At 39.7% G+C, this 13,925-nt stretch overlaps 1 protein-coding gene across 3 annotated transcripts in view; it reads right to left on the reverse strand.

The window, feature by feature from the left end:
- The window catches only part of LOC122561199 (nebulin-related anchoring protein), a 101,926-nt gene extending 98,557 nt beyond the window's left edge, over positions 1 to 3,369 (reverse strand). For 2 of the 3 annotated variants that reach the window (XM_043712773.1, XM_043712771.1), the window contains exons 1-4: positions 3,183 to 3,369; positions 2,994 to 3,088; positions 2,564 to 2,648; positions 651 to 755 (exon numbers count right to left, since the gene is read on the reverse strand). In XM_043712773.1, coding sequence (XP_043568708.1) covers positions 651 to 755; positions 2,564 to 2,648; positions 2,994 to 3,088; positions 3,183 to 3,251 — 354 coding nt within the window. In that variant the 5' untranslated portion in view covers positions 3,252 to 3,369. The remainder of the gene's footprint in view (positions 1 to 650; positions 756 to 2,563; positions 2,649 to 2,993; positions 3,089 to 3,182) is intronic. The other variant, XM_043712772.1, reaches the window with a different exon arrangement.
- Between the last annotated feature and the right edge of the window lie 10,556 nt (positions 3,370 to 13,925).

Genomic DNA, 13,925 nt, shown 5'->3' on the forward strand with positions numbered 1-13,925 from the left:
CTGACCTATCACCTTCATCTCCTCCCCCACTGACCTATTGTACTCTATGCTACTCTCTCCCCACCCCCACTCTCCTCTAGCTTATCTTCCACGCTTCAGGCTCTCTGCCTTTATTCCTGATGAAGGGCTTTTGCCCGAAACATCGATTTTGCCTGTCCTCGGATATTGCCTGTCCTCGGATGCTACCTGAATTGCTGTGCTCTTCCAGCACCACTAATCCGGGATCTGGTTTCCAGCATCTGCAGTCATTGTTTTTACCTCTTTGCCAAGGTTTTGTTGAGTAATGTGAAGGGCCCACAGTTTAGGAGCCTTTAACAAACCCACCAATGTACATGCAGATAGTCTCACATCCACCCTTCCTGGCCTCATCAGGCATAGATGCACCAAGGACAAGATAGTTGCCCAAAATAAGGCTTGTAATGTGGGAATTTGATGCCCTTGTCCCTGCCTCACACAATGAAAATGATACTTCAGGACTCAGCACTGCAAGACTATCCTGAAAATTAGTTTCTGACCAGTGTCATGAACTCCACCAACATTATGGCAGGAGTCCCAACTGAATAGTCACAAATTCTTGGGGCAAAATATAATTAAAAAGCAATTTTACTGCGTATGGCACTTAAATTTTACAATACCTTCAAGCTGCTTACCTTACTTGCAAGTCTCCCAACCTGAGAGGCATGCTCCATCTGCTTCGACTTTATATCCCAATGAAAAACTGATTTGAATTTTTCGGCTTCCTCGCGGTACTTAATCTAAGTACAAAAGTTCAGTGGACATTTTATGATATTAGATTTTAAAACTGACTGTATTAGTACTTGGGAGGATCTAAGCCACAGTTACGCAACTTCTGAGTTCATTATATATTTTTTCTTTATCTTTCCCATCTTTTTACTGCATATTCCTTAATTATTTTTCTTTTCCCTGTCAGCCTCCTTGAAGTTCAATATTTTCACATCAAGAGCAATCAAAAAATTCTCATCACTTCTCACAGATCGAGTCCTCTCCTCAAATAATATTGGAATCAAGTTGCATGAGGTAAGGTGAGCCATATTAAACATATATAAATCTATGCTGTGAAGAGAATTCCATGACTTCCCTTAAACTGTCATGCAATTAATCCAGGGCTGAAAACAAAAAATGCTGGAGATCACAACGGGTCAGGGAGCAACCATGGAGAGGAAGCAAGTTAACCTTTCGGGTCGAGATAACTCTTCATCAGAGCTGAAGATGAAGAGTCATCTAGACTTGAAATGTTAGCTTGCTTTCTCTCCATGGATGCTGCCTGACCTGTTGTGATCTCCAGCTTTTGTTTTGCTTTGAGTATATATTCCAGCACCTACAGTAATTTGCTCCTACAGCTTTACAGGGCTACAAACATTACAAACAGTTTCATCTTGTCCTTATTGTCATCACAATAAGTAAATCATGGTATCTTGGAGATTAAGTCAAAAAGTTCACACTGCAGTTACCAAAGCAACAAGCTGCAGTTGGACTAAATAAATAATCGTTTAAAGTGTAGTGTTTAAGTTTTTCACTTCCACAATTCATGCAGTCACTGTAACAAGTACACTTCTCTTTCTCTTGAAATTCTCATTGTCCAAAGGTATGCTAATTCATGGTTCATGCTAGATGCCAATGGACAAGGCAAGCTTTAAGAACTATCTGTTGCAACTGGAATTGAACCCACGTTAGATACCATACACTGGCTGTCTAGCCACCCAAGCTAACAAATGAAACATCTTCAGTTACTGGTATCAATCAGAATGTGTGTTGGGTAGAGTTACAGGTCTGATTTATCTTCTGTTTTGAAAAGTTATCACAAATGAAACCTGGAATTTAAGAACACAATAGGGGAATGGTTTGCGAAATCCCGTATAAAGTTAAAGCAAAATCTGAAATACAAATTTCACCAAAATATTGAATTCAACAAGCCAGGACTAAAGTACAATTAAAATGTTGGGCTTTAAGAAGAAAACTAACTTGATAAAATTGATCACAATCAAGTAAAGGAAGTAACAATCTCTGTCATACAAACATAATATTGAAAGCAAAACACCCATCTCCGTGCCTGGCAGGACAAGTTAAGATTTCTTTTACAAATAACTATTCAGCTTGCAGATCTTCAAGACGAGCTTAATAAAGGTCAGTTTAATATAATTATGTAAATTCTATTCGACAACTTTGGACCAATTTGTGACTACGGACGGCAAACAAGCCTGAAGATTATAATTTTAACCTCGACACGAAGTCAAAGCACAAGCAGCGAGGTGTCACAGTTGCTGTCCAGAAATAGATGTTGCTGTAACAGGCTTCATTCCAAAGCCTGGTTGTCACCGAGACTAAGAAAATAAACTGAACACTCTATAAACTATAACACAGATATCGGTCGTTTAATCATTAGGTTATTGATAAACACCGTTTTGTCATCCGAATTGAAGTATTACAACAATATGCTGTATCTAGGACTGAATATTCAGTCGTTTGGTCATGCCCGGTGATCTCTGATGATGTATTATGAGGAGAATATGCGTTGTGCCCATTTACAGTGCCAGTTACCCACCTCACTGGACTCGCTTTGTTTTTTCACGTTCAGGTTCAGGGGTGTATCTAGTATACTGGTGAATTTGTTGACTTTAGGATTGTGCCTGTGAATTAAAATAAACATTGCCAGCAATTTACAAACAAAAAAGATAATCGAAATAATTTTCTACCAATTTCATTCAGGTTGTGCAAAGTTCTTCAGACATACAGAGTGCTCCTATTATGAACAATTTCTCGAAGCGCCGTGGTATAAATCCGTACATCTAAAATTAGACTGCTATGGCACTTTTAGCATCCACTTTTAGTAAAACAAGAAATATTCAATAATCTTGCGCTTTTAATTGTTCAATTTGAATATATTTAAATGTAGATTAATATTGATTGAGTCATAAAATCCCTTTTAATTTTGAGTCTTAACAAAGTTGTCATTAACTTTTAAAATGACTCACGCCTGACAGTACGGTTTCTTCTGGTGACTGACAAAATTGTTGACCGTTAAGATCATTTTGCAGACCTCACAGTGGAAACAGGACTTGTGCCAGGTCTGTAGGTAGCAAAATAAACACGTTATTAACTGGGTCAAACTTCCAGTTTGAAACAAACATTTGACATTTCAAGGAAATTTCAGGATCACTCACTTGGTCTATGCAAACTACTTTCTCAGCGGAATAAACGTCAAAACCACACCGAGCACACGGTTTATTCATTTTCAATGAGTAGTTTTGCTGTTCAAAAGTAAACGGCGAAAATTCTCTTCTTTCCTTCCCGTTGGTCTGTTTCTGATCTATGTTTCTTGTGACCTCGCCTGGATTAGAACCTGCCACCAGCGGGCAGCCCCTTCATTTTAGGATTAATCAAGACCCGCCTTCTCTCCCAGGCCATTGGATCCAGCCGCCTATTTCTGGGCACTGATCTCCACAACTCCAGTTGACTTTGGTTCCCCAGGGTTGTCAATCACAAAGCTTGTATCAGGTTTAAGTTTGGAGAGTGACTGGTGCTTAATGCCTCAGTCCCAAAATAGCAATATTCGACTAAATACATCTTGACGTCAGTCATAAGGTGAAAGGGAGCTGACAACATATCAATTTGGGTAGTCAACCTTCCAAAATCAAACCAACACTTTGCAGCACAAACTAAAATAAAGGACTGCGGATGTTGGAAATCTGAAACAAGAACAGTAATTGTTGGAGAAACTCAGATGGTCTGGCGGAATCTGTTGCGAGAAAAGAATTAACGCTCCGAGTTTAGTGTCCCTTCTTCAGAATTTCTGTTTTTCTGTGCAGTGTCTTTATTATGGAGTCTCTGTTGTACTCTAAAATATTTTTGCTGTTCAAAGCCACACAAACTATTATACATTATTGTTTGTATGCACATCTTTAACAATAAAGTAAGTGTATCTCGTAAATCACTTCCTTTCTGTAGCTGTCTATTTGATTCTCAAATGGATATTTTCACAAACGTACAGTCTTGCGTTAAAGTTGTTATTGAGGAAGTTACGAATATCAGCACACGTCTGCCTTGCATGTCATCTCCACAAAATCAACCTCAAAACATCAGTCATGGCCAAGGATTGAGAAAGGAAATAAAACTGGCCCCAACATCTCAATAGCTGATGGTATTCAGGTTTTAATATTCTGCAGCAATTTCATCACTACCCTTAAACTTAACCAGCTCCTTATGTTCAAGGCTTCCAACATTCAAGGCAATGGGCCTATTAGATGGAGAGATAGTGCAGACCTGATGGCCAAAGGGTCTCTTCTGTACTATAGGATTCTATGATTCGCCCATGTTAATGACTTAGATAATAGGATAAAAAGTCACACCCAGATTTGCTGATGGTACAGAGATGGATGGTATTTTAAGTAGTGTAGATGGAAGTACAAAACTACAAAAATGTATTGAGAGTTAAATGAATGAGAAAAATTGGGGCAAATGGATTAAATGTAGAAAAATGGAGGTTGTCCACTTTGAATGTACAAGTTATAGAACAGGGTCCTTTCTAAGTGGTGGGAAGTTAAAAATAATGGATGTTCATAAAAACTTGAGGTCTGGGTAAATAGATCACTAAAATATCTTGACACAGAATACAAACAAAAAGGCTAATGAATGCTCGTCTTTGTATCTAAGTTATTAGGATGCCAGAGGATAGAAGTCATGTTTCAGCTATACAAAGTCATGATTAGACCATATCTTGAGGAAGAGAACTGTATCTTAAAAAGTGTATACTGGATTGGAAGGAAGTTGACCAAAATGATATCTGTACTCGAAGCATTAAATTACAAGATTATATGAACTGTTCCTCAGAACTTAGAGGATAAAAGGCTGATTTGTTCTAAGTTTTCAAACTATGAAGGGGAACAGGAGAAAGTGAGGTCTGCAGATGCTGGAGATCAGAGCTGAAAATGTGTTGCTGGAAAAGCGCAGCAGGTCAGGCAGCATCCAGGGAACAGGAGAATCGACGTTTCGGGCATAAGCCCTTCTTCAGGCATAAGCCCCTGAACGTCGATTCTCCTGTTCCCTGGATGCTGCCTGACCTGCTGCGCTTTTCCAGCAACACATTTTCAGCTATGAAGGGGAACAGAGAATGGATAAAGAAAAACATTTTGCCGATTGGAGGGTACAGGTCAAGGCGAATAGATTGTTTGGTTGATTCCTTTATTGTCATATGTACCAAAGTACAGTGAAAAGCCTTGTTTACTAGCAGTACAGGCAGATCATAGTTAGCAAGGATGTACAGATCATACATGTTACATTGCACAGGGCATGTACTAGGCAAGATCCACATTAGCAAGTTCAGCACGAATTGAGGCTAGAGAGTCTGTTCATCAGTATAATAACAGCCAGGAAGAAGCTGTTCCTGAACCTGCTGGTGGATGTGTTCAGGCTTCCATATCTTCAGACTGACGGAAGTAGTTGCAGGAGATCATTACCAGGGTGCAATGGGTCTTTGATGTTCGCAGCCTTTTCATGGCAGCGAGCCACATAAATGGAGTCCATAGATTGGAGGTTGGCTTCCATGATGATCTGGGCTGTGCACACCACCTTCTGTAGTTTCTTACAATCCTGGGCAGAGCAGTTGCCATACCAGGCTGTTATGCATTCGGACAGTATGCTTTGAATGGTGCATCTGTAGAAGTTGGTGAGGGTCTGTAAGGACATACCAAATTTCCTGAGCTGCCCGAGGAAGAGGCATTGTTATGTCTTCTTGACCACTGCATCTACGTGGGATGTCTAGGACAGATTGTCAGTTATCGACACTGAGGAACTTGACACTTTCTACTTTCTCAACCTCAGTTCCATTGGATGTAGATGGGGACGTGTCCTCCTTTCTTTCTGAAGAATAGTAAAATAATTAGCGCCAAAAGTGAAAATAAGAAATACTTCTACACAAAAAGTGGTACAGGTTTGGAGCATTTTTCCTCCAAACTAACATTTGTGCTTGTGACTTAATTAAATTTAAATCTGAAATGTTTTTCACAACCAAAAGGTGCTAAAGATCGTAGTTGCCTTGCTGATCAGCCATATCTTAATTAAATGATGAAACTGTCTCAAAGGGCAAAACAGACTCATTCTGATTCTATATGTTCCTAAGTGATTAATAAAGTTGTTATCTCACTATAAAACTCAAATGACATCAATAATCTATTCAAGCTTGATGTTCATAGTTTGAGATATGAGTAAAACTCGTTACTCACAAGTGTGTCTAAAATGCTGCACATACATCACCCTTAAATTCTTTCTCAAAGAACCAACAGTAACGATTTTAGAAGTTGAATATCTTTCAACTTCATTATGTCACAATACCTTCACCACTCAGGCTATAATAAATCTTGAAATAAAATGCTAAGTATTCTAAATCTGAGAATGTTAAGAATTATAAATTGAATAAAATCACCAGCATCTGTTTTCCATATTATCTAATCAATCTGTTCAGACATGTTTGGAATTGGAGCAGGTAGCACTTGAGCCCAGAGTTTTCTGGTCCAGAGATCAGAACACTACCATTGTGCCACAAGAGCCCACTCACCGGTAAATGCACCATTTCTAATTAAAAATAACATGATAGACTTTAAATTATGACCTAGTTAAAGAACTCAGCTGATGTCCATGACTTTGATTTCATTGTCTGATGTCATCCAAAATTACTGCCTTATTTTCATTGCCTTCCATCTATTTTTATATGTATATATAGTTAGATTAACATTGCTGTACTTTTAGAAGGGGAGGGTGGAGAGAATAATTGGGAAGACGACAAGTTACTCACAAATCAAGTTTACCTGATTGCATAGTGCAAGCATGTATGTTTTGATAGAATCTGCAAGATATAATTTTCTAACCCTGATCTTTAAAATCCTAATATGGTGAATAGTAGTCAGTCACTTGAAGGTTGTTATTAAAGATTCAGTTTTTAAACAAGTTTTTTTTTCTCCAAAGTGCTTTCAAAAGTTCTGATCAGTATAATTGGAGACGAATATTGCTTGGTGAGAAGTCAGTCTGAGACCAGCAGAGACTGAGTGACATCTGTGATTCTGCAATATCATTTTGGTGTTTAAGATGTGAGCAACAAAGTTTCAAACATCAATTTTGTGAAAGGCAATGCAGACGAACAATCTGTTACTACCTACCTCTTCAGGGAGAATGTACATTTTGGAAACTTGTAAATAGATGATTTGACTTGAAGCTTGAAGACAATAGATTGTACAAGTAATGTCACTGGGATAATAATTCAGAACTTCCAGCTAATCTTCTCAGTACATGTGGTCATATATCACCATGCAGATAATAAAACTTAAAGACAATGTTAAAAAGGAATGAAATTTAGCCAGACACCATGTCAATACTTTCAATTGTTATAAACACCAACTCGTTCACTAATCTTCCATCCTTACTTGGTCTGGGCCATATGTGATTCCAGACCCGTGACAATGGTATTGCCTCTGGTCAATTAGGTAATAAATGCTATCCTGGCCAATAATGTCAAATCCCATGAATGAATAATTAAAAACAAAGTTTGGAATAATATCACAGAAATGCTGCACCAAATCTCTGAAAAAGCCACTAAATGGTGCCATTGCCTCACAGCCCTGCATTTTTCTTCACTTTTACTGTCATTCGAAACTGCTTATGAAAATTGTTGTCCATAATTAACTGACCCACAGCAACGTCATATTGTCATCACTTAAAAGGAAATATAAACATATTCAAAATGGAAGGATGTACAACTTCAAATTCAAAATCCAAAATGTTTAGCCTTTATACCTTCCACAATAACCGTCCAAGGAATTCTGCAGCTAAGATTTATGTAACCGCATTCTCATCTGCACCTTTGAAACCCTAGTCCCCATTCATACTCTTTCACCCAAATCAATCCTCAATTACAGTTGTTATCTGTAAGTGCAAGAGTCACTGGCTTCATTTAATATGGTGGACAATTGATAGAGTCCTGCTCTCCTCTGTCAGGACTGATCAGATTCAAAGATCACCTGAGAATTAATAGACAACTCTAGACTTATTTCCCCATTTCAAACTACTTTCTTAAAATTCTTTCTCCTGTCTTCTTCAGCCTCACCTCCAACAAGTGCAAGGGAATCAGTGACCTCTTTGTCAATATGATGGAGATCCAAACCTCTGTTTCCATCTTTCCCATGGCCATTTGCAGAGTTTGAGTAGCTGAGCAGACCATCGTCCTCAACTATGGTTCCAGGTTAAGCAAGGCATCGAATTTAAAATTATAACCTTATTTTCATGTTCTTCCATGGTCTAACTCACTTTAATCTCCACCAATCCTGCAATATTCCAAGGCTTTTGTACTCCTCCAATTGTAGTCTGTTGAACACTTCACATCTTCATTGACCAAGGACCTACCCTCAGCAGATTCCCCCCTAAAACTCTCCACCTCTTTTCTTTTGTCCTTTAATAGACTGCTCAAAATGTAGCCTTTTGGCTAAACTTTAATATGCCTTTTGTGACTGGCTATTTGATCCTGTTTCATAGTACCGCTGTGAAGTACCTTGTGTTATTTTCCTACGTAAAGATTTGATATTAGATAATCAGGAAATCTTCCTGCAAAGCCAGCAAAAGACATATGGCCAGACTTGAAAATCGTGCAGTGATCAGCCCATCCAGTTCCTGAGAATGTCTGTGGGTTAGAAGAGCCTAGGATCAGTTCCCATAATGAAAACCTTTATGCAGCAGTTATTCAAAAACTATCCAATGATCAGGAGAATTCCTCATTTGTCTTTCAAATATTCAGTAACCATATACTCTAAGACTCCAGCCAGTGACAACTGGAAATTTTCTGATGCAAATCCATTCCTAAGTCTACTTTCACGTTTTATTGCTATCTTCTTCTGTTGCTAAATATTGCAAGAGAAACAACAGATTTGATGGGTGCAGCTACATTGTTACAATCCTCATTGAAATTGATAACTTAAAAAAAAAAATGGTTATCTTCCAGTGACTGACTGAAAGGATCATACAAGATTTCAAGGTTCAAGATCAGTGTTTATTGTCCAGCCCTATTCGCCTTGGAAACGACGGTGGTGAGCCAGCTTTTTGAACTTCTCAAGTCTATTGCTACACTAACAATGCTTGTCACAAAGCTAGTCCCTTTCTTTCTAAAAGCAGTTCCTTGGCTCAAGGAGACTGTCCTTGGTTTTTCTCAGAGGGGCAATAAACCGGGCCAGACTCCAATCAGTCTGGTTTGATACAGATGAAAAGGACTTTGAGAGGCCTTTTGTTTGTATGTAAACAGATGAGACTTCAGGCCAAAGTGATCATGCTTTAGAAGTGACCTGTATAAAGAGAGGGGAGTGGTCAGCTCTATAGCTGAGCTGAGCAGTTTTAATTCAGTCTTGAACTGGGAAGTTCAATAGGGAGCAGTGTGGAAACTCTTTTCTGCCCTTCAACTTCAACCTGTAAGCATGTGTCCCATTTATATCTGGTTTTAAAGGGACTTTACTTATTGAGTTGTGTGTATTCGGAACAGTATAATTAAGTCTAGCTGGATAGGTTGAGTTCTGTAGGGGTTCTTTATTCTGTTCTTTGTGTTTCATTGTGTAATTTTGTGAATAAATTTTTGTGAATTTTAAAATCTAGTAGCTATCTTACTTTAGGTAATTTTCACTGTGGCAACACTGCACTAATACTGGAAGGAGTGAATGTGGAAAATAGTGGATGGAATGTCAACAAAGTGAGCTGCTTTGTCCCAGATGGTGTCAAGCCTCCTGGGTGTTGCTGGCAATGGAGTATACTTCATCACATTCCTGACTTGTTTTGTCAATGGTGGAGAAAGACTGTGGAGCCAGGTCAGATAGACACTGCAGATTTCTCAACTGCAGACCTGCTTCAGCAGCCAATGTATTTGACAGGCAAGGATTATATTTTTGGTCACTACTACAGCTTTAAATCTCAGAAATGCTCTAGCATATGTGGAGATGGTTAGATTCTCTTGTTGGAGATGAGCATTGCCAGGCACTCATGTGGTGCGAATGTTACGAGCCACATCAGGCTGGATGTTGTCCATGTTTTGTTGTAGGTGGGTTACAGACTGTGTTTAAATACAGTTATACTTGGAAGCATAGCACCTACACTTACTTATAGCAGACGTTGTGGAACAAAATTTGCTAACTGAGAATCCTGCACTCACTCCCTATCAGAACTGTGGGTATACCTGTACCACATGGACCATAGCAGTTCGAGAAAGCAGCTTACCACCACCTTCTGGTGGGCAATTAGCAATGGGCAGAAGTGTGCTGGCCTAGCCAGTGATACCCATGTCCCATTTGTGAATTTTTAAAAACGTGATAGACTAAGCATGAGTGAGCCACATTTTTAGTAAGGATCCTATTTCAAAATTCTTACTGAGAGAGAGTGTTTAACTTGTGTATAGAATGGGATCATAGTAAGAGATCACACCCATATCTGTGAAGTTGCAAACAATGCTAAACACAGTCCAGTGTTCGTCCCAACCTCTGCCCTTATAACAAAAGGGAAGGTCAATGCTAAAACAGCTCAAAGATCAGCATTTCATCCACTAGCCTAAACATTTCTCTGTTCAGCCATCAATGCACTGCAGCTGCAATGCATTCCGTCCACAGGGTGTACTGCCACAGTTCACACACACCTTTTTCATCGAGCACGGTGACTACACTCACCATGAAAAACAAAAACAGGGTCTGCAAGAAAACACCATCACTGTTCAATGTCTCTCTCAGTCAACACTGTCCTCCTAAGGAAATGTGTCATTGCCCCAATATTTGTTGGGTCAGCAACTTGAAACTCCTGTTTAACAGTATAATAAAGGGACTGACAGCAAGGTACAGAGAAATTTAAGAAGAAAACTCATCACTATTCTTTTCAGGGAGACTAGGCATTTGTAATAAATACCAGCTTTGGCAGTATGCTGAGAATGATTTTATATAAAGAAAAAAACCATACAGAAACACAGCTGAATGTCTGCAGCTGCATTGCTTAGTTGTGTCTCATTGTCAGCAGTAGCTTAGTCATGAGTGCTCTCATTTATAAGTCAATTCAAATCCAAGGAATTGAGCACAAAGTTTGGACTAACATTCAACTACAAAACTGCTGTGTTGTGGGAGCTCTGTCTTTTGGATGCCATTTAAACCAATAACCCATCTGCTTTATACTTCTGTTTGTTCACTGTTGCTGGGTCAAAATCCTAGAATTCCCTTCCTTGTGGGTCGACCTACAACACATGGACTGCAGTGGTTCAAGAAGGCAGCTCACTACCACCTTAAGGACAACTAAGCATGGGAGATAAATGCTGGCCAGCCAGAGGTGCCCACATCCATGATAGTTTAAAAAAAAGAGTAGAAGCAAATCATTCAGCACACTGAGTTTGCTCAGCCAATCAATGACATGTTGGGTGATCCGATAATCCTCAATTCTATTTTCCTGCCTTATCCCCATAACTCTTGATTGTCTCACTGATTAAAAACCTGTCTCAGACTTGAATATATTGAATGATGAAGCCTCTACAGCCCTCTTCAGTAAAGAAATTCACAGATTCAGTACTCTCAGAGGAAACTCCTAATTTTGTCTTAGATATGTAACCCCTTGCTCAGATTATGCCCTCTGGTTCTAGAGGGCCTCCCAAAAGAGGTAACAATCTTTTCATATTTACCCTCTCAAACCCTCAAATGGAAAGTTGATTGAGGTTAGTTGCTCATCCCTACTGTAATTGCCTTTGAATTGAGTGAGTGACTTGCTGAGCCATTCAAGAGAAGGGGAGGTAATCTGACCTTGAGTTGACATCCCTAATGAAGATTTCTTGCCATTGTTTCATTGTAATTTGAGAGGGAACTGGAGTCCAAATTATCTTCCATTTTTTTTTGGATGACTACATTTCAAAAATATTCATTAACTGTAAAGTGCTCTGGGAAGTCATTATTTCAATGAAAGGTGCTATATAAATACAATATTCTCTTTCTTTCTCACTTTGCAATTCTAGCACCTGCTTGACAAATATCAAAAGTTAATATTTCCATAGAAGGCAGTCACAGCAAAACAAAAAAGGATATTGCAAAACAATTTCCAATAAAATACTTTTAAAGATAACTATGATAAGACCTTTTACATTTGATACAGTTGAAGCTTTCTGTTCACTCAAAGCCTGGTCTGAATATTTAGTCCAATGCTTCATTACCAGGAGAGAGTTAGTGAGCGCTGCAGTGACATCAACAGCACGGATTCAATTCCCATACTGGTTGAGGTTACCACAAAGGTCTCTCCTTTTCAACTTCTCCACTTGCTGGAGGTGTGGAGAGTCTCAGATCAAACCACTACCCAGTCATATAAATCAGATTATGGTAATTTTACTTTTCACTCTAATAAGAGTTTTAAAATGCACTGTCCAATCAAAGCAGGAGTTTTCAGACTGAAATTTTCTGAATACTTGCTTATATGATTGTATTTCCATTTAGTAACAGGTAAATTCATTACCAGCCCCACAGCTTTAAAATTCCCATTACAGATTCACTTGATTCTAGAGTAGCAGCATAATCATCAGTTTGAACAAATTAGTGCCTACACAGAGGTAAAAACAATGACTGCAGATGCTGGAAACCAGATTCTGGATTAGTGGTGCTGGAAATAGCTTCGAAATCGACGTTTCGGGCTCACCTTCCACCCTACCAACCTTCGCATAAACCAAATCATCCGCCGACATTTCCGCCACCTCCAAACAGACCCCACCACCAGGGATATATTTCCCTCCCCATCCCTTTCCGCCTTCCGCAAAGACCGTGACTACCTGGTCAGGTCCACGCCCCCCTACAACCCACCTCCCATCCTGGCACTTTCCCCTGCCACCGCAGGAACTGTAAAACCTGCGCCCACACCTCCTCCCTCACCTCAATCCAAGGCCCCAAAGGAGCTTTCCACATCCATCAAAGTTTTACCTGCACATCCACCAATATCATTTATTGTATCCGTTGCTCCCGACGCGGTCTCCTCTACATTGGGGAGACTGGACGCCTCCTAGCAGAGAGCTTTAGGGAACATCTCCGGGACACCCGCACAAATCAACCAAATCGCCCCGTGGCTCAACATTTCAACTCCCCCTCCCACTCTGCCGAGGATATGGAGGTGCTAGGCCTCCTCCACCGCCGCTCCCTCACCACCAGACGCCTGGAGGAAGAACGCCTCATCTTCCGCCTCGGAACACAGCAACCCCAGGGCATCAATGTGGATTTCAACAGCTTCCTCATTTCCCCTTCCCCCACCTCACCCTAGCTTCTAACCTCCAGAAACTCGATCCCCTGACCTGTCCGGACTTGTCCAACCTGCCCAGCTCCTTTTCCACCTATCCACTCCACCCTCTCCTCCCTGACCTATCACCTTCATCTCCTTCCCCACTGACCTATTGTACTCTAAGTAATAGGAATTGTTGATCTGCTAGACTGGAATTCACATTATAACCAGCAGTTGCTGTTTGCCACATTTCAGCTGCTAAGTCCTTATTCCATCAATATCAGAATTACTTGTCTGGAAGCTTGGGTGCATTGGCATTCTACTGTGAATCTTCTTGAAATAAAATAGAATTATTCTGAGGCCAAATGGCAGAATTTTTGATTTGTATCAGCACCTTTCCTATTTAACACAAACAATCTATTAAAATAATCAGCAACAGAAAAGTGTTAAAATCTGCTTTTGATGTTATTGGTAGTCAAGAAAAAAAAACTGTTCATCCTCACTGCCTTTATTCCTGATGAAGGGCTTTTGCCCGAAACATCGATTTTGAAGCTCCTTGGATGCTGCCTGAACTGCTGTTCCAGGACCACTAATCCAGAATAATGTCTACACAGAGTTCATCTCTTACTAGATAGATAGCAAAGTTACAATGATTTCTCATCTTGCTT

This window comes from Chiloscyllium plagiosum, chromosome 22 (assembly GCF_004010195.1).
Source record: "Chiloscyllium plagiosum isolate BGI_BamShark_2017 chromosome 22, ASM401019v2, whole genome shotgun sequence".
Lineage (NCBI taxonomy): Eukaryota > Metazoa > Chordata > Chondrichthyes > Orectolobiformes > Hemiscylliidae > Chiloscyllium > Chiloscyllium plagiosum.